This window comes from Haliotis cracherodii, unplaced genomic scaffold (genome assembly GCF_022045235.1).
Source record: "Haliotis cracherodii isolate W230 unplaced genomic scaffold, xgHalCrac1.p SCAF_13, whole genome shotgun sequence".
NCBI classification, from domain to species: domain Eukaryota; kingdom Metazoa; phylum Mollusca; class Gastropoda; order Lepetellida; family Haliotidae; genus Haliotis; species Haliotis cracherodii.
Window position 1 is genome coordinate 23,539,052 of NW_027266268.1, and position 21,234 is coordinate 23,560,285.

Below are 21,234 nucleotides of genomic sequence, written 5' to 3' on the forward strand. Positions count from 1 at the left end.
GCAGGACCAAAGCTCTAGAAGCTCTCAGGAGTCGAGCTGCCAAAACGCAACCGATGTTGCTTAACTTCACCTGATTTATGACCTGTGCACAGGACCACAAGCACCACTAACAACAGAAAGAAAGAGAATGCCTTAACCATTGACTAAAGCATCTTGTTCAGCATATTGCCCTTGAGGTCATCCAACACTAGACACAGGTAGAATCTTATATACTTTATTGACTAAATCAAGCAGCAATTCAACATCATAAATAAAACATCTTAGTGCCTGGTCAGGGGCCCGTTCCACAAAGCAATCTCAGCACTAAGGTCCAACACTTGAACATGGACAGTTGTAGCACTAAGGTGATCGTAACTCTCTTAATTTAACATAAACTTACGGCAGTTGTAGCACTAAGGTGATCGTAGATCACATACTTTCACATAGACTTACGACAGTCGTAGCACTGAGGTGATCGTAACTCTCGTACTTTTACATAGACTTATGACAGCAGGAGCAATAAGGTGATCGTAACTCTCCTACTTTAACAGAGACTTACGACAGTTGTAGCACTAAAGTGATCGTAACTCCCATACTTAAACATAGACTTATGATAGTTGTAGCATTAAGGTGATCGGAACTCCCCTACTTTAACATAGACTTACGACAGTTGTAGCTCTAAGATGATCATAACTCCCCTACTTTAACAAAGACTTAAAACAGTTGTAGCACTAAAGTGATCGTAACTCCCATACTTAAACATGGACTTACCAGTGGTAGCGATAACGTCGCTTTGTGGAACGAGCCTCAGTTCCATTTCCAACTAATAACTGAAATCTGGCAATCAAAAGGTTCATGTCCATGGCTAGAATCACTAATTTCTATACATCAGTGTCCCCACAGATCTTCATAGTGTATAACTGTACGTCACCTTTAGCAGTATTCCATCTAAAGCACGGCCGGGGACACCAGAAATGGGCTACACATTGCAATCGAACCCTGGTCTTCACCGTGACGAGCAAACTCTTTAACCACTAGGCTATCTCACCGACTCCATAAATGAAAATAAGAAGCAAGATTTGACATGGCACAAAATTAGTTGGATCAGTTTGTATATAACAAGGATAAATAACAATAAATTGTATTCAAAAATAATAAATGTAAATAGAACAATGAAACTACACACAAGTAGTTGGAGTCACTTGACTGTAAAATGGTAAACCAACAACAGTTGAGTTGTGAAAAAAACGAGTATTCTTAATATTGATTCCAATCTCATAAAAATCACATCTCAGTACCAAACTTAGAACTCGTGTAATGATTCCAAATTGTTATATATATTTCATTAAACTCACATCTTAGTGCTCGCTACCAAGCAAATCTTAGTGCAGCCATAGCAATCACTAAGATCTGACTTAATGAGTGAGTGAGTGAGTGAGTGAGTATGGTTTTATGCCACTTTTAGCAATATTCCAGCAATATCATGGCGGGGGACACCAGTAATGGGCTTCAGACATTGTACCCATGTCGGGAATCGAACCCGGGTCTTCGTCTGATTTAATGAGACTGTATTGATTCTACAGTGCAATGATACATCCACACTTTCATATTTCCAGACTTTAGTTATGAAACAGTTTTGAATTTATCTACCCCTTTTCTCTGTCCTTTTTTCAGTTATTACAAGGAAAAGATAATTTATGGATAAATACTTTTCTATTTACTGTAAAGGCGACGTTTCAGTATAGATCCTTTCTGTTGTTAAGCTTGACAACGGTATAAGAATCTATACCAAAACGTCGCCATTACGGTAATCAAAGAAGTTGTTATCCATAAATCATCCCCACTTTGTCATCCGTCAACTTCTAAGTAATGCAATCAAACAATTCAATTCCGTTATTGTTTTAATATGACAACTTGAAAATACCGATAATGATCTGTCGTACACTCACGGTGCCTGTGAACCAACTTCACCGACGAACATTGCATTCAGTCTAAAAATATACACATGTCTGTATGTGTTTGGAATTTGTGAAGGAAAAAGTAGTTCTACCTTGCCATATGAGTGAGTGAGTATTATTATATGACACCACAATCCAGCAATATCACAACAGGGGGTCACACATTGTACCCATGTCTGGAATCAAACTCAGGCTTAGCTAACGCTTTACCCACCAGTCTAAACCTTGGGCCCACAATGTAATGTAAGTAAGTAGAGATAACATACTCCAACATCTAATGCCTATCAAAGAAGTAATGTAACTAGCTAAATTTGGAAAGAGTAGTACAACTTCCATATCTAACAAATGTTATATTTGGGATAACACTTTCTAAGTAAAGAACAGATTCTGATACATAGTCTAGATCACATACTTTGTGTACTCTTCCGACAAGTGGCAATTGGCACGGCTCACATGGCCGAAAGCTATGAAAACACAATGCTATTTAGAAAGTGGTCAAATGTAACAAATGTTATATTTGGGAAAACACTTTCCCAGTAAAGTACAGATTTTCATACTTTTTTGGGTTGAGTCTCGTCCGGGATTTGAACCCATACTGACAGAGTGAGGCACCTAATCACCAGCACACAAAGTCAGCGATCTAACCCACTCAGCCACCGAGGCTTCCACAAAAATGAAAGTCAGAAAAACTGGTAATCTACCGGTAGATCAAATACTTCTGACAAGTGGAAATTGGCACGGCTCACATGGCCGAAAGCTATGAACACACAATGCCATTTAGAAAGTGGTCAAATGTAACAAATGTTATATTTGGGACAACACATTCTCAGTAAAGTACAGATTCAGGTGGGTGAGTGGGTTTGATCACTGACTTTGTGTGCTGGCGATTAGGTGTTGTTCAACTAATGGGAAGACCAGCTTGAAAATAGATAAAAACATTGATTTCAAAAAGAATCTCAAATTACAGATTTTACCACACAAATACAGTCAGTAACCAGTTATGATAAAAGTGGCTATATTTGGTCGGTATTTTTGTGGATTAATATCACCATCTTTAATGCTTGTAAAAAAAACCCAAACAAAATGAATCTATAGATTAAAATATAGAAGACAGAAAGTTACCAGAAGTGAATTCGTTGTGACTTCTCAATAACCATGAAAATGTCCCCAGAAATAGTTACACAAAGGCCATGTATAGTGGCCTTGACATTGACCATGGTGACTTTCGTCAGGTTACAAGACTTCCTCGTGCTTCCTATATCTACAGGGAATATCTACAGACATGTAAGACTTGGCAGAAAGTTGACTCCGAACACAGTGGAGCTGGGACGAGGTCAGCTCAAAAGATGACAAGATGACCTTGACCCAAGGGTAAAACTGTTGCTAACAACAGGTGTCCATCTTTTTCAACAGTTACTTCCATAAAAGGAACATTGTTTCTAAGGCTACTATGAAACACTGACCAAACCTGTCTCCAATACCAGAAAGGACCATTTGTTTTGACAAATTTGTCTTCCAGATTTCAGACAAATAAACTACCATCCTTGCTTACAAAATCAAGTTACCGTATTCGACGTAATAAGCGCCCACGGCGATATTTGCTGATATATTGGCTTGTGAACAATCCCAAATAGCACCCTTCCGATTGAACCATGTACACAAGACTTATTTATTCGTGTATAACACGCACTCGTGTGTTATATGCACCCTTAATTATGGGCAATTAAATTCTTGAAAAATATATCTGTTGTGTATAATACGCACAGACTTTTCTTTTGTGTCATTTCTGGCTGTCAGCATAAACCACGAAATTTACGATCTTTCAACCCTTTCACCAAATTATATTCTAATAAGAGCCCCCTATTTCTAATTTTGAAAGCGCCCTTGGCGCTTATTACGTCGAATACAGTAATCTGAATGTAAAACGTGAAGGGCTGGGTTGAGAAACTCTGACTATGGCAATATCAACTGTAGCACAAACACAACATGAATGGTTGCACTGACACAATAAGACGAATTCTCTCTAACACAAATAATATATATAAATGATCTGTAAATATGATCATAACATAACATCTTCATTATTTCCAACAGATTCAAAGAGGTAAAATGTCAAGCTCCCCACAGCGACAGCCCATTTGGGAAGCTCTCTATACTATCGCTGCCACCAGTCAAAACTCCCCACTTTGATATGTGGTCATGTAAGGAGGGATTTGAGTGATTTCCTCTGTTCGTCTGCAATCTCGAACCAATCTGATCAAACAGACAAAAATTCAAATTAATCTGGGAAATATGGTCAGTCGTAAACCTTTTAAAAAATAACTGTATTGGCATTCCCAAAGACATAAAAACTACATTTGGTGGCCAATTTTAAGATTCTTGTAATGGCCACGCCCACACTGGTGGCAGCGATGTTACCGAGAGTGTATCAAAGGTGTTACACGCTGGGAAGGAGGTTGGTCAAACGTACAATAAGTGACATTAAAAGTGTTCTCACATCACCTCCCTCAGATCTAACTTACTGGAATCCAATACCTGCTCACTCTAGCTTCCCACGTGGTTGCAACATCCATGGGATGCAGATCCCATTAATTAGAGTACCGTATTCGACGTAATAAGCGCCCAGGATGCTCTCAAAATTACAAAATAGGAGGCTCTTATTAGAAAATTATTTTGGTGGAAAAAAAAACAGAGTTGAAAGATAAATTTCATGGTTTATGGTGACAGCCTGAAATGTTTATGTACGACAGATATATTTTTCCATAATTTAATTGCCCATAATAAAGGGTGCATATAACTCACGAATGTGCATATACGCGAATAAATAAGTATTGTGTACATTGATCAATCGGAAGGGGTGCTGATTAGGATTGTTTACTAGCCAATATATCAGCAAATATCGCCGTTGGCTCTATTAGAGCGGGGCGCTTATTACGTCGAATACGGTATTTCCAATCCATGTGAGCAGAAACTACATGAGATGCCTCACTACTGGTATCCAGGATACCTTGAGGTAAATATCTTCATTTTATTATGAAATTATCATGGACCCATTCGCCAGCATGAGTTGTTTTGGAGGTGACATCCCCATCTCTTTTGTCACCATTTCTTTCTGACTATGCACCCATTCCTTCTGACTTTTATGTTAGAATAAAGATAAAACTTCAGTCAACTTCCGTGTATGCATTACCAGATCGTTTAATACATGTATCTAAATACATTCTGTCAAGGGCTACGGTCAAACTATTCCCAATCAGACACTATGTACCCAACTCTTGAGACCTACACTGCGTACCTGGGTAGGGTTGGATAATAGGGGGGGGCGGGTACCTGGGTAGTAAATTTGGACTCGTCCCAGCCTAAACTCTAGTGAAACCCATGGACATGGTTATAGTGCTGGCAAACTTAGAAACATAATCAGGGTGAATCTTAGATTCAAACCCATGAACTTTGGATCCTGCCATGCTAAAGGAAGGAAACTCTGCACAGCAAATTATAATGCCTCTGATGATATGGATACCAGTGTCACTTTCAATTTGTGCTGACAGGAATATTTCCAGCTCAAAATGATGCTGTGGTAGTGAATGTATCCAGGATATTTATCAATATAGAATAAAGATACAATACAGTAGGATGCAGTACTGTTTGAAGGGCACCGTTCCACAAAGCGATCTTAGCGCTACGACTATCGTAAGCCAGTGTAAAAGTATGGGAGTTACGATCACCTTAGCGACAAGATGGCTTTGTGGAACAGGCCCTGGACACTGTTCCACAAAGCGATCTTAGCGCTACGACTATCGTAAGCCAGTGTAAAAGTGTGGGAGTTACGATCACCTTAGCGCTAAGATGGCTTTGTGGAACAGGCCCTGGTTGAGTGTGGCAGATAAACAATTACTCCAGAATGGTGGGAAGGTGTATGGAGGACACATGGCGGAAGACGGAACAAAACATACTGAAGACAACAGTCTTCATAGCAGCATAGAATCAGACTCTGACGACTTAGCGTCACACCACTGCCAAAAGCTAATTAGTCTATCACGTGACCGGACTTTTCTCTTGTTTGTAAACAAACATACTCAGACTGAAATCAGAGTGGTCTATGCTAATGGAAGTCTGTATGATTTACAGATTATTTTGCAAAACCCAAAAAGATTCTTACAAATCGCGACCTCGAGAAATATCAAATATCTTTACACATCACAGTGACAGAATGTTCAGACATCCAAAGGGTCCAGTGTCTGAACATGGAACCGTACAACCATTGTAAACAAAGGATAAACATGCATATGGATATTGTGTTTCATGTTGATATCTTATCAATGAACATTTTGTGACACATGTTTATGAAATGTGTAGATTTGAAAAAAGTGAGTGAGTGAGTGAGTATGGTTTTACGCCGCTTTTAGCAATATTCCAGCAATATCACGGCGGGGGACATCAGAAATGGGCTTCACACATTGTACCCATGTCGGGAATCGAACCCAGGTCTTCTGCATCTTCTGGATGAGAACGTATGGAATTTGTTGAATGGACTGAGTAATCTGCTACGAATCGTCATGTCTGACTGGCCAGTGGCAGTGGTACCAAGGGGATCACAAGGAGACAGTATAGAAATACACCTGTCATTAAATATAAGTCATAAAATGAAGCTGTCATGACTTAAAGATGCCTGTAAGGCTTAAAACAGGCAATGATTCTGAAGATATCGTGAGGGCGGGCTGTGTGTTTTGTTTTTTTTGCTTGTTCAAACTAGTATGTAACCACATAAACAGTTGTGAACCATAAACATGGAAAAGGCCTCCCTACGTAACCAAGCATACAAACTCCTATTGTTGCCATGACCATGACAAGAGATGTACAGTAAAGCAGTGTGCATGTAAAGGGAAGTAATTGGGTGCTATTTTGGATCGCATTGTTTTTAAGTATTAGGATTTGAAAAATATATAATTAAATGAATTAAAATTGTAACGTGCAGCAGACTATATTATGATTCGGGGGATTCCTGAGAACCAAGACTATTATTTTTTTTCGCGAAAAACCAACAACAACAGGGGTCATGTCACATAGGGAATTCCACTTTGATGTGTTGAAGTCACGTGACACTACAGCTGATGACATCATAACAACCCCCGACTCATCTACTTACGTACCCTAAGGGATTCGAAAAAATTGAGAAAAACAAAGACCTCAGCTTTAGTTTGAAGTATCCTTGTCTCCCCTTCAACAAAATGGTTCTGAATCTGATGCCGATGTTTTTGAGCTTTTGGCAAATGAGCCGCTAGCAAGTCCTGAATCCGAGTTTGCATCTACGGTGATGATCCCATCCTCTGCAAACGCCTTCCCGAGTAGATGTGATGACTCGCCCACCTCACGATCTGCTCCAATCTCATTGGCTTCAACCTCAACCTCCCCCGTATCCACGGTGATACGACCAGTCACCTGACTTTGACCTTGTGTGAGCTGTGCTCGCTGTTGTGTTTTCTCCTGCAGCCTAATGTTCAGCTCACGGACTCGGTCCTCCATCTGTAAAAATCACATTGTGTGTCTCAGAGTTAACAAAACACTTAAATTATTTTATTAACTCACAAACTTAATAATCGTTACTTTTTTTAAATAACCAAATAATTCTAACATCTACAACAAATCAATTTGATTTACTTTCAATTCTTTCGGAATTCATATCCATGTGTACTTTGGACCAGTGAAGATCCAGGGTAGAATAGGTCTTTAGCAACACATGATTGCCATAAAAGGCAATTATGCTTGTCATAAGAGGCGACTAATGGGATCGGGTGGTCAGGTTTGCTGACTTGGTTGATGCATGTCATCGTATCCCAATTGAGTGGATCGATGCTCATGATGTCAATAACTTGATTGTTTGGTCCAGACTCAATTATTTACAGACCGCCGTCATATAGCTGGAATATTGCTAAGTGTGGCGTTAAACAACAAACAAACAAAACAAACAAACTTTGATGCGATTAATCAAGGTACTATTATGGAAATATTTTGTGGAATAGAGAGAATGGTGTTTAATCAATGTCATATCATCTGCATGAATGAAAGCGAAAGATTTTCTGCCTTTTTAGTAAGTTCGAGAAACAACATTGTTATGAACAACACAAATGACACTAAAAACTGGGAATCTCTGAGAAAGGAACTGAGGAATATGCTGGACTAGCAGACCTTGATGTCTTACATAGTTATAGTTTGTGATTTAAGGGTTACCTCTGCAATCTGTTTCTTGAGTTGTTCGTTCTCCACCAAGAGCCTCTGATGTCTCTCTTCCTCCTCGCGACTCACCAGTGAGTCAGTCAGTGATCTCACTTCCTGTCCGTTACGTTGTGGGTTGCGGACAATCTCAATCATCTGCAGTCATGTTACAGAATCAAACAAGATCTCAATAACACAAGCAATGGTATGACTATTTGCATCTTCCCAAGGCAAGAGAGTTAACTGTCTTTAAAAGTCCAGTTTCTACCTTTGCCGAACTAGGCTGGAATTTTGCTATTATGAGGGATGTCCGTTCTATTTCCTCCCTATTGACCAATCAGATTCCCTCTTCATGTCAATTGCATTTACTTCAAGCAATATGGCAGCGCCCCGTCAAGACGATCTGACCGATAATCAAGATCTACATTGTGAAAAAACGTGTCTTACCTCACAGAGTGCATCAAATCAAGTCAGAACCTTGATTAAAAACATGAAGAAGTTTGGAAAATATCCTCTGACACTGAATTGAGAGAACATATTTTTTGCAAATCCTGCAATTGACCGAAATCTGCACAGCAGTTTACGAACCAGATGTCACTTTCATTATGCAATTTTTGATTTGAATGTGCATAGACTCCTTAGTCCAGCCAAAACTCCATAATTCCAGCCTAGTATATAGTCAGTTAACTCTCTTGCCTCGCGAAGATGGACTATTTGGTGTGACAATGGTATGATATTTGGAAGCGTTAAAGCTCATGGATTTTCATAATCTGAAAAAATAAAAAACATTGATGTCTTTCAAAGACTATCCATGGATAGACCCCATTTGTCATACCCAACTAGTGATGATTTTGGACAAGTGTTTTTTGTACAGTAACTTGATTTTGGATGACAACAAGCAGTCCCTCTTCATTTTCACTAGTCACGGACTAACAGACAAGTGGCTGAGTCTATCCCTAATGTCCCAACTTAGACACAGAGTGGGCAAGTAGTATTCCAGTTATATCATGGTGTGTCAGGTTAATGTGGGAGGAAAGCCGTTATGCAGACATTGAGACATGGTTGCTGTTACTTCATTGATTTCTGGAATTCAGCACACATTGCCTCCCAAATTACTCATGTGAAAATTGTTTTTGTCTTATATTTATAGTAATAAGTTTGCTTTGGTGATACATGCATATCATCCCTTGGAAATATTGTCGAATGAGCCCTTTGTTTCCGAGTATGTTTTGTAGTGTTATGTCAATGGGAGTTTTGACTTGTCTGGAATGATATTACAGCTCACCTTGGGTGCAAAGATGAGGCCCATGGAGAGGAAGCTGCACAAGACGATGGCCAGCGCAACAAATGCAAATGTGGCATTTTCCTGGTTGCCAATGATGAGGCTGATTGGTGCCGTGATGACGCATAGAACCTGTCACACAAAGACATACATAGTGGGTGGGCAGCAGGATTAGGAATGATAAGGTGATGATTGTGTGTGTGCTATGTGTGTATAGGGGGTGGGTGGGCATAGAAGGATTAGGTAGTACTTTACAGTAGTCAGGGGTGTGAGGGTAACAACTGTGTGTGTGCTATTTGTGTATAGGGGGTGGGTGGGGGAGGAGAGAAGGATTAGGTACTGCTTTACACTAGTCAGGGGTGTAAGTATGACGATTGTGTGTGCTAAATGTGTGTGTACTGTGTGTGTGGGGGGGGGGGGGGATGAGGAGAGAAGGATTAGGTAGTCCTCTACACTAGTCAGGAGTGTGAGTGTGACGATGTGTGTGTACTTTGTGTGTGTGTGGGTGGGGGAGGAGAGAAGGATTAGGTAGTGCTCTACACTAGTCAGGGGTGTGAGGGTGACGATTGTGTGTGTACTGTGTGTGGGGTGGGGGGGGGGGGGGTGGGGGGGTGGGAGAAGGATTTGGTAGTGCTCTACACTAGTCAGGGGTGTGAGGGTGACGATTGTGTGTGTACTGTGTGTGTGTGTGGGGGGGTGGGGGAGGAGAGAAGTATTAGGTAGTGCTCTACACTAGTCAGGGGTGTGTGGGTGACGATTGTGTGTGTACTGTGTGTGGGGGGGTGGGGTGGGGGGTGGGAGAAGGATTAGGTAGTGATCTACATTTAGGGTGAGTTAGTGCGTTGGAGGGCAGTTGGTTTAGTGAAACTGTGAATGAGTGATAGGGCTGGGATGGGTAGCTTGGGTTGTGTGGCTACTAAGTAGGTCCTGGGTACCCACAGGACTACCTGGACCTGTGGTTACTTACATGATATATTGTCACTATTGTTCACATTTATTCATGACCATGAACGCATTCCTTCTGACTTATTTATGTTTGAATAAAGATAAAACTTCAGTCATCTTCGGTGTATATGCATAACCAGATGGTTGGAACGCGTATCTAAATACATTTTCCCAATCAGACATTTTGTACCTATCTCTTGAGACCTACAGCGGGAACCTTAGTAGGGTCAGGTAAAAGGGGTGTGGGTACCTGGGTAGGGTCAGGTAATAGGGGTGTGGGTACCTGGGTAGGGTCAGGTAATAGGGGTGTGGGTACCTGGGTAGGGTCAGGTAATAGGGGTGTGGGTACCTGGGTAGGGTCAGGTAATAGGGGTGTTGGTACCTGGGTAGGGTCAGGTGATAGGGGTGTGGGTACCTGGGTAGGGTCAGGTAATAGGGGTTTGGGTACCTGGGTAGGAAATTTTGACTCGTCCCAGCCCGGGTGAGTGAGTTGGTGTATTGGCAGGTGATGAGTGAGAAGGAATGAATTCTGATGCTACTAAAAAAATGGTTATGTACCATAATAGATGAATTTCGGAATTGTTTGAGCAATGAAACTCTTGAATTAAAATATCTGAGACAAACAGAAGTCCTCCAGTTATCCAGGTATCACACTTACAACAACATTATAGATTGCCATGCCGACAAAGCGGGAGTCGTTGACCTGCTTGAGTTTGACACTACGTGTCTCATACGCCAGAAAGATCCCAAATATGAGTAGGATCCCCTTGTAGCCGAACAGCACCCCTGGAACAGAGAGAGGGTACACTGGACAGCTGGACAATACTATTCTATTAGTTATGGTGTCTTTAGTTGCCGTTAACTGTGTCATATTAGGTTAGCCAAAATATACTGGGCGAGGCATCAGCCAAAACGACGTATTATACCATACACGGCAACTAAAGACACCATAATGAATTTCTGATGTTGAAAAGTTTACACTATCTGGTATCCATATCGCACATGTCATGACAAAATGTAAACATGACACAAACAACTGTCAAAGGGTCAAAGGGAGACTACTCTTTAAACCTTAGAGGCCAAACCTTGTTGATACTTTTAACTGTAATGTTTGTCAATAAAGTCACAAACTTTCTATAAAAAAATATTAATGTTCTTGCACATTAAAATTAATGATATTAAAACACAAAACAGTGTCGCATAACAAATTTCTGTTACAGAATTTTCATGTGAAATATGTGAGGTGTTGGAAAATCCAAAATGGCTGCTACTGACAGTGTATGGTCTCATATTAGGTCAGTAACAACCATCTTGGATTTTTACTGATGGTATACAGGCTCATGTGGGGTTAGTAGTTCTGCTCTCTGATTGGTCAATCTCACTTTGAGGCATAATATACACAGGTATTGTGCTATGGACACATGTCCTCAGATTTCCTTTCATAAGAAACTTTCCAAAACATACTTTTTAGGTAAATAATCTTTTAAAAGTATAAAATTTAAAGCATAAAACATAAACATGATGAAAGAATGAAATGCTGTAAAATCGTTGCTTCCATTCAAATTTCTTTCAACTTCACAGTTGCCATGGTAACATACCCAGCCACACAGTGAGGTTGTCGGAGTTGCAGTGCTCCAGCATTGGGCGGAGTTGGATGTCCTCTTCCGTGTCCGTCGGCGCCTCCAGACTGAATCGGTCCAGCTTCCTCTGCAGGGGGTCGAGGATCTGCCACGCCACCAATACACTGATGTCCAGCAGCAGCAGGATGGTCACCACGATGTACAGCTCCCAGCTCTTTACTGACTGTAATCAGATATACACGATATACAGCTCCCAGCTCTTTACTGACTGTAATCAGATATACACGATATACAGCTCCCAGCTCTTTACTGACTGTTTTCAGATATACACGATGTACAGCTCCACGCTCTTTACTGACTGTAAACAGATATACACGATGTACAGCTCCCAGCTCTTTACTGACTGTAATCAGATATACACAATGCACAGCTCCAGCTCTTTACTGACTGTAATCAGATATACACGATGTACAGCTCCCAGCTCTTTACTGACTGTTTTCAGATATACACGATGTACAGCTCCCAGCTCTTTACTGACTGTAATCAGATATACACCATGTACAGCTCCCAGCTCTTTACTGACTGTAATCAGATATACAAGATATACAGCTCCCAGCTCTTTACTGACTGTTATCAAATATACAAGATATACAGCTCACAGCTCTTTACTGACTGTAATCAGATATACAAGATATACAGCTCCACGCTCTTTACTGACTGTAAACAGATATACACAATGTACAGCTCCCAGCTCTTTACTGACTGTAAACAGATATACACGATGTACAGCTCCCAGCTCTTTACTGACTGTAATCAGATATACACGATGTACAGCTCCAAGCTCTTTACTGACTGTAATCAGATATACACGATATACAGCTCCCAGCTCTTTACTGACTGTAATCAGATATACACGAGGTACAGCTCCCAGCTCTTTACTGACTGTAATCAGATATACACGATATACAGCTCCCAGCTCTTTACTGACTGTAATCAGATATACACGATGTACAGCTCCCAGCTCTTTACTGACTGTAATAAGATATACACGATATACAGCTCCCAGCTCTTTACTGACTGTAATCAGATATACACGATGTACAGCTCCCAGCTCTTTACTGACTGTAAACAGATATACACGATGTACAGCTTCCAGCTCTTTTAGTTCACACTCTGTCAGGCATTACAGATGGTCCAGACGTCTTTGCTGTGTAGAGTTGCATCCCTTAGGCGTGCAAGAAACCTATCATTGCGGGTTCAAATCCCAGATCCGCCCTGATTATGTTTCTAGGTTTGTCAGCACCATACCTGTACTTGTGGGTTTCACCAAAGTTGTCAACGTCTAAAACCAGCATCACCTTGGGCTTTGAATTGAATGAAGTACTGTTCAAAGCATCGTCAAACCTATCATCTTTCCGAGGAAAGGTCGTTAACTGACTACAGTTCCTACTCTTGCTGAACTAGGCTGGAATTTCCAGGTTCGATCGTAGCGTCACTAGTGGCTATCACAAGTTATGTCCCTTCTTGTCCCTCCTATTGACCAATTAGATTCTCACATAACTTGCATTTGCTTCAAACAAAATGACAGCATCCAGTCAAAACAATCTGACCGATAATCATGATCTACTTTGTTATAAAACTGCAAATTGCATCAAATCATGTGAGCACCTAGATTAAAAAAACATGAAAAGATTTTCAAAATATCTGTCGACGCCAAACTGGCCGTACACACGCTTTGTAAATACTGCAGTCGACCAACATCTGCACATTGAAATCCATGTAGTGTGTTACGTGGTTTTGATTGGACTATGCATAGACTTGTTAGTCCAGCCAAAATGTAACTCCGAAATACCAGCCTAGTTTGACAAGGGTAGGAACTGGACTTTTATAGTCAGTTAACTCACTTGCCTCAGTAAGAAGTCAACCCCTTCACTCACTTATCAACTCCAAACACAAACGAGGGGTAGGAATGTCTCACTTTTCGATCCTTCTTGCGTGACGTTGTGAGCTGATGCACTGTCCAGATCTTTGAGAACATACTCCCGTATCCCAGCGTGAACCCCACCGACAGCAGCCATGCCTCCACCTGCACAACAACAACATCAACGTCACTCTACACTCTTACATATATTTCCTGATGGTAAGTGGCAAAATATCTATTCCTCAGAAACAAAGGACCATATTTCCTGTATAAGAAGCCCAGGAATCTATTAATTTCAAGCTGTTAGAGACATGGCTTCTATTCTGTTGAATGCTGGCACATTGGTAATTCACTAACTAACCAAATTCTACAGTCATGGAAAGGCTACATTTGCAGGTACACCATAAAGTGAAGGGAGTATTTATTGCATGCTGTAAGGTAATGTGATAGGGATCTTTAATTTAATAAAAATGATGGACCCGGGATCTAATTAAGGCATGGCTTTTATTTTTTTTGACAGAGCGTAGTACCCAGCATTACTTACAGGCTGATTTGTATTGGAGATCCAATGTCTAAGAGGAAATACAGTACTCAGCTTTTCTTAATTCTGTTTGTTAAATTCATACATAAATCAGACAAACTATTTTTGTCAAGACTAACTGACAAACACTAGGCCCTAGGAAGCCTAGATTAACCCACTGGCCTCCTTCCACAAAGAAGTCGTGAGCATTATGATGATTGTAAATATATGTTAAAGAATGGAGGGTACAATTGTCCCAGTTTTGCGACGATTGTAAATATATGTTAAAGAATGGGGGTTACGATTGTCGTAGCGCTATGACAATTGTGAATACATGTGAAAGAATGGGAGTTACGATTGTCGTGATGATCACTTTGTGCAATGGAACCCTGATCCAGTTACAGAATCTCACCTGGCAAATGACAGGATAGCTCTGTGCTGATACAAACTTCCCATCAAGTCCAAGGAGGAAGATACAGAAGAGACACAGCATGCAGCCAATCACGGTGAGACTGTTGATGCTGGGCTGGGACAATGCCACACACCTGTAATCCATATAACACTCTGTGTATAATGTTAACCTTTTTTTCTAGTGGTATGCACTCTGAATGACTACTGAGTTATCTCCCTTTCTTGAAGAAGATTCTGCAAGATATTTCTGCAGGTTTTCGTTTGCATCAAGGAAACATTCTGAGTGGACAGTTTCTTCATTAGCAATACTATTTATAGTCTCCACTCAGTAAATAGTGTATAATATTACAACAGGACAGCTTGTGTCAACATCAAAGTGAAATAAGAAATGCTTTTATTTTGTTATTATTACAAAGTGTTTGTGCTGTGACCATGTAATAAGATGGTACTTGTTGTTACCCTGCCTGGTATTTGGCGTTAAGGGGATAAAACAAGGTTGACTCAGAATCAGTATACTGTGTCTGGGTGGGTAAACAGAAGCATAGTGTCTCAGTGTGCTAAAATTTCAAATCGGGCATTTGTCCGGATTAGTAGAAGCAAACACACACAAGCACACGCATGTGCACGCACACGCACGGACAGGTGCAATAATCTTGAACAGGATGATGAAACCCATTCACCTCAGTCAGTAGCCTAATTAACTGATTGCTTTATCAAAAGTTCGGGCATGGGCTATTGTACACTGGTGACCTGATTTCTGTTGTGTAAAACTTGCGGATCAAAAGTAACCACTCCAACTCACTGATCATGTACCTCTTTTTTCTAAAATGGGGTGGGCTTTTGACCTGAGACAACTGTCTTTCCTCAAGCAGGAAAGACAGGTGGTGGGTGAGTGCTAGAAGATTGGCCTCTGCCCAAGTCAGTACTGGGATAGATAATAGTGACAGATAACAGGGCTGGAGCGAGTAGAGAGGACAAAGTATAGACGTAGTAAATGTTGGCGTAACTGTAGATTTTGAACTTAAAGGTTACAACCAGCCCCTCACCGTCTGTGCCTGTTGGTGTAGTTGAAGGCGAGACACACGCTCCCAACGATGATGCCAACAGCAGCAAGGGCGCACATCGCAAAGTATAACATCTTCGACACGACACGCAGATGGTCGATGACCTTTGTCCGGTCAGGTGGCGACTTTCCTCCTAAAATACCACACAGCACATGATATAGTGTAGTCAGTGCAGCATACGATATACCAGCAGTGTTGTCAGAGTGTTACAAACTGTTAGATGCATCAATATCTCAAGTAGCTTTGAACATCTTGTAGAGACAAATTAACAAACTTGAAAATCTTGATATGACTTTTCAGCTCTCTGGAAAAAGTGGAGAAGTTTACATGCAGGATTTAGAAATAATTTTACTGATGGTGCATGAGAACTTTATAATGAGAACAATTTCCTGACTGTCAGCCACCAGTCCGTACCTATCCATTTCTCCCTGTCGAACCACGTCAAATTGTCAGCCATAGAATCATAGTAGCCCAACTTGTAGTACGTCCCATCTGAAACATTTCACACTCATTTTAAGCATTTCATATCTCTAGGGCTGAAATATGCACATTTGAAAAAAATAAATTTGTCATTGAATGAAAACAATGTTTTTCTTTGTTTGTTTGTTGTTTAACGCCTCACTTGGCAATATTCCAACTATATGACAACGGTCTGTAAGTTTTGATTGTTTGTTTTATTGTTTAACACCGCACTTGGCAATATTCAAGCTATATGACAATGGTCTGTAAGTATTGTTTGTTTGTTTCTTGTTATACACCGCACTCAGCAATATTCCAGCTATATGACAGCGGTCTGAAAATAATCGAGTCTGGACCAGACAATCCATTGATTGACACCATAAGCATCGATCCACGCAATTGGGATATGATGACATGCATCAACCAAGTCAGAAAAGCCTGACCACCCAATTCTGTTAGTCGCCTCTTACGACAAGCATAGTCACTATTTATTGCAAGCATGGGTTGCTGGAGACCTATTCTACCCTGGATGTTCACGGAACAGAATGTACCGGTAATAATGTTCATCACCTATACAACAGTCATATGTTGTCATCGAGTAAGTGTTTGTTTGATTGTTGTTTAATGTTGCAATCAGCAATATTCCAGCTTTATGACGGCGGTTTGTAAATAATGAAGTCAGTGATTGACATCATGAGCATCGATCTACTCAATTGGAATACGATGACATGTATCAACAGCTATTTTTCAGGGCCTTATCATTTGCAGAAGCCCTCGGTCTTTTCAACTGGCCTCCTTCGCTGGGCAGTTAATGGATGACCTCGGGCTTCTGTAAATGATAATGCCCTGAAAAATAGCGTTACTGTTTTTATAGCTTAAATGGATAGAATTTGAATATCAAATAAAAATAAACAACAATATTGGTTACCCTTATAGAAATATAATCAAACTATACTTGTCGTGATGTGTCACTCACTGATCATCTGCTCTATCTGTGTCCAGGCTATTCTGTCACCTTGGGAAGAGAAGGCCACGTTTCCCTGAAACAGTACACACAAACAGCTGTGTGATAAGGGCGTAATGTGTGATGAGTCTGTGATATGTCTGTGATATAAGTGTCATGCGTGATTAGTGTGTAACATGTGATGCTTTTGAGATATGTGTCATGTGTGATTAGTGTGTAACATGTGATGCTTTTGAGATATGTGTCATGTGTGATTAGTGTGTAATATGTGATATGTTGGTGTAATGTGCGATGTGTGTCATGTGTGATTAGCGTGTAACGTGTGATATGTGTCATGTGTGACTTGTGTGTAACATATTATGTGTGTGTGTGTGATTTGTGTGTCATGTGTGACTTGTTTGTAACTGTGATATGTTTGTGATATGTGTGTTACATGTGTGATTTGCATGTTATGTGCGATATGTTTGTGATATGTGTGATATATATATGTCATGTGTGATTTGTGTGTAACGTGTGATTTACATGTAATATGTGTGATATGTTTGTGATATGTGTGATATATGTGTGCCATGTGTGATTTGTGTGTAACATATTATGTGTGTGTTTGTATGTGATATGTGTGTCATGTGTGATTTGTGTGTAACGTGTGATATGTTTGTGATATGTGTGATATATATATGTCATGTGTGATTTGTGTGTAACGTGTGATTTGTGTCATATGTGAGGTTGGTGATTTCTTAGGAGTGAGTGAGTTTGGATTAACGCCACTTTGAAAAGTATTCCAGTTATATCACGGCGCATCAGCTTAATGTGGGAGGAAAGCCTGAAGTGATGGCGGCCTCAGTCGTTAAACACTTTGGTGAAACCCTCAAGCACGGGTATGGTGCTGACAAACCTAGCAACATAATTGGGGCGAACTGGGATTCAACAGCACACAACAATATAGCTTCTAACTGCACATCGTACACTAGACAGCATTTATTCTCCAAAACTGTATCCAAGAATTAGTTGTGTGTATCATACACAGGCAAATATATTTAATTATTCATATTATTTTCAGATTCCGATCAAGTTAAATTTGGTGTTTTGTTGAGTGTTTTGACGAATGTAGCAGGGAGATACATGCTGCTTACTGACCGACACTCCCAGGAACTTGGTGGTGTTCATGGCGGAGTAGATCTCGTTGGTGATCTTCTTGTTGTAGTAGTCAAAGTCCTCCAGCTTCATGCCCTTCTCTGCCAACCTGGCAAATACAGCATGGGTGAAGTGAGTGAGTGAGTGAGTATGGTTTTACGCCACTTTTAGCAATATTCCAGCAATATCATGGCGGAGGACACCAGAAATGGGGGGAATACAGCAGGGTAAAGTAAACTGTTGGCAGTAAACATGGTGAAGTAAACAGCTGGCAGTGAACGAGGGTGAAGTAAACAGCTAGCAGTGAACATGGGTGAAGTAAACAGCTGGCAGTAAACATGGGTGAAGTAAACAGTTGGCAGTGAACATGGGTGAAGTAAAAAGCTGGCAGTAAACATGGGTGAAGTAAACAGTTGGCAATAAACAAGGGTGAAGTAAAAAGCTAGCAGTGAACATGGGTGAAGTAAACAGCTGGCAGTAAACAAGGGTGAAGTAAACAGCTGGCAGTATACATGGGTGAAGTAAACAGTTGGCAATAAACAAGGGTGAAGTAAACAGCTGGCAGTAAACAAGGGTGAAGTAAACAGCTGGCAGTATACATGGGTGAAGTAAACAGCTAGCAGTGAACATGGGTGAAGTAAACAGTTGGCAATAAACATGGGTGAAGTAAACAGCTGGCAGTATACATGGGTGAAGTAAACAGCTGACAGTGAACATGGGTGAAGTAAACAGTTGGCAATAAACAAGGGTGAAGTAAACAGCTGGCAGTAAACAAGGGTGAAGTAAACATCTGGCAGTGAACATGGGTGAAGTAAACAGTTGGCAATAAACAAGGGTGAAGTAAACAGCTGGCAGTATACATGGGTGAAGTAAACAGCTAGCAGTGAACATGGGTGAAGTAAACAGCTGGCAGTAAACATGGGTGAAGTAAACAGTTGGCAATAAACAAGGGTGAAGTAAACAGCTGGCAGTATACATGGGTGAAGTAAACAACTGGCAGTACACAAGGGTGAAGTAAACAGCTGGCAGTATACATGGGTGAAGTAAACAGCTGGCAGTACACAAGGGTGAAGTAAACAGCTGGCAGTAAACATGGGTGAAGTAAACAACTGGCAGTAAACATGGGTGAAGTAAACAGCTGGCAGTATACATGGGTGAAGTAAACAGCTGGCAGTAAACAAGGGTGAAGTAAACAGCTGGCAGTATACATGGGTGAAGTAAAAAGCTGGCAGTACACAAGGGTGAAGTAAACAGCTGGCAGTATACATGGGTGAAGTAAACAGCTGGCAGTAAACAAGGGTGAAGTAAACAGCTGGCAGTATACATGGGTGAAGTAAACAGCTGGCAGTAAACAAGGGTGAAGTAAACAGCTGGCAGTATACATGGGTGAAGTAAAAAGCTGGCAGTACACAAGGGTGAAGTAAACAGCTGGCAGTATACATGGGTGAAGTAAACAGCTGGCAGTAAACAAGGGTGAAGTAAACAGCTGGCAGTAAACAAGGGTGAAGTAAACAGCTGGCAGTAAACAAGGGTGAAGTAAAAAGCTGGCAGTAAACAAGGGTGAAGTAAAAAGCTGGCAGTAAACAAGGGTGAAGTAAAAAGCTGGCAGTACACAAGGGTGAAGTAAACAGCTGGCAGTATACATGGGTGAAGTAAACAGCTGGCAGTAAACAAGGGTGAAGTAAAAAGCTGGCAGTAAACAAGGGTGAAGTAAAAAGCTGGCAGTACACAAGGGTGAAGTAAACAGCTGGCAGTATACATGGGTGAAGTAAACAGCTGGCAGTAAACAAGGGTGAAGTAAACACCTGGCAGTATACATGGGTGAAGTAAACAGCTGGCAGTAAACAAGGGTGAAGTAAACAGCTGGCAGTATACATGGGTGAAGTAAAAAGCTGGCAGTACACAAGGGTGAAGTAAACAGCTGGCAGTATACATGGGTGAAGTAAACAGCTGGCAGTAAACAAGGGTGAAGTAAACAGCTGGCAGTATACATGGGTGAAGTAAACAAGTGGCAGTAAACAAGGGTGAAGTAAACAGCTGGCAGTAAACATGGGTGAAGTAAACACCTGGCAGTATACATGGGTGAAGTAACAGTTGGCAGTAAACAAGGGTGAAGTAAACAACTGGCAGTGAACATGGTTGAAGTAAACAGCTGGCAGTAAACATGGGTGAAGTAAACAGCTGGCAGTGAATGAGGGTGAAGTAAACAGTTGGCAGTAAACAAGAGTGAAGTAAACAGCTGGCAGTAAACAAGGGTGAAGTAAACAGTTGGCAGTAAACAAGGGTGAAGTAAACAACTGGCAGTATACATGGGTGAAGTAACAGTTGGCAGTAAACAAGGGTGAAGTAAACAACTGGCAGTAAACAAGGGTGAAGTAAACAGCTAGCAGCGAACATGGGTGAAGTAAACAGCTGGCAGTAAACAAGGGTGAAGTAAACAGCTGGCAGTGAACATGGGTGAAGTAAACAGCTGGCAGTGAACGAGGGTGAAGTAAACAGCTGGCAGTGAACGTGGATGAAGTAAACAGCTAGCAGTGAACATGGGTGAAGTAAACAGCTGGCAGTGAACATGGGTGAAGTAAACAGCTGGCAGTGAATGAGGGTGAAGTAAACAGCTGGCAGTGAATGAGGGTGAAGTAAACAGCTGGCAGTGAACGAGGTGAAGTAAACAGGTAGCCATGAACATGGGTGAAGTAAACAGCTGGCAGTGAACGAGGTGAAGTAAACAGCTAGCCGTGAACATGGGTGAAGTAAACAGCTGGCAGTGAACGAGGGTGAAATAAACAGCTGGCAGTGAACGAGGG

At 41.0% G+C, this 21,234-nt stretch overlaps 1 protein-coding gene across 1 annotated transcript in view; it reads right to left on the bottom strand.

Moving 5' to 3' along the window:
- Positions 1–200: 200 nt before the first annotated feature.
- The window catches only part of LOC139459784 (gamma-aminobutyric acid type B receptor subunit 1-like), a 29,106-nt gene continuing 8,072 nt past the window's right edge, over positions 201–21,234 (bottom strand). Inside the window, exons 8-19 of the mRNA XM_071241451.1 lie at positions 18,434–18,539; positions 17,309–17,372; positions 16,288–16,365; positions 15,856–16,006; positions 14,811–14,943; positions 13,936–14,043; positions 11,976–12,180; positions 11,036–11,163; positions 9,436–9,564; positions 8,166–8,306; positions 7,124–7,460; positions 201–4,190 (exon numbers count right to left, since the gene is read on the bottom strand). Coding sequence (XP_071097552.1) covers positions 7,158–7,460; positions 8,166–8,306; positions 9,436–9,564; positions 11,036–11,163; positions 11,976–12,180; positions 13,936–14,043; positions 14,811–14,943; positions 15,856–16,006; positions 16,288–16,365; positions 17,309–17,372; positions 18,434–18,539 — 1,546 coding nt within the window. The 3' untranslated portion in view covers positions 201–4,190; positions 7,124–7,157. The remainder of the gene's footprint in view (positions 4,191–7,123; positions 7,461–8,165; positions 8,307–9,435; positions 9,565–11,035; positions 11,164–11,975; positions 12,181–13,935; positions 14,044–14,810; positions 14,944–15,855; positions 16,007–16,287; positions 16,366–17,308; positions 17,373–18,433; positions 18,540–21,234) is intronic.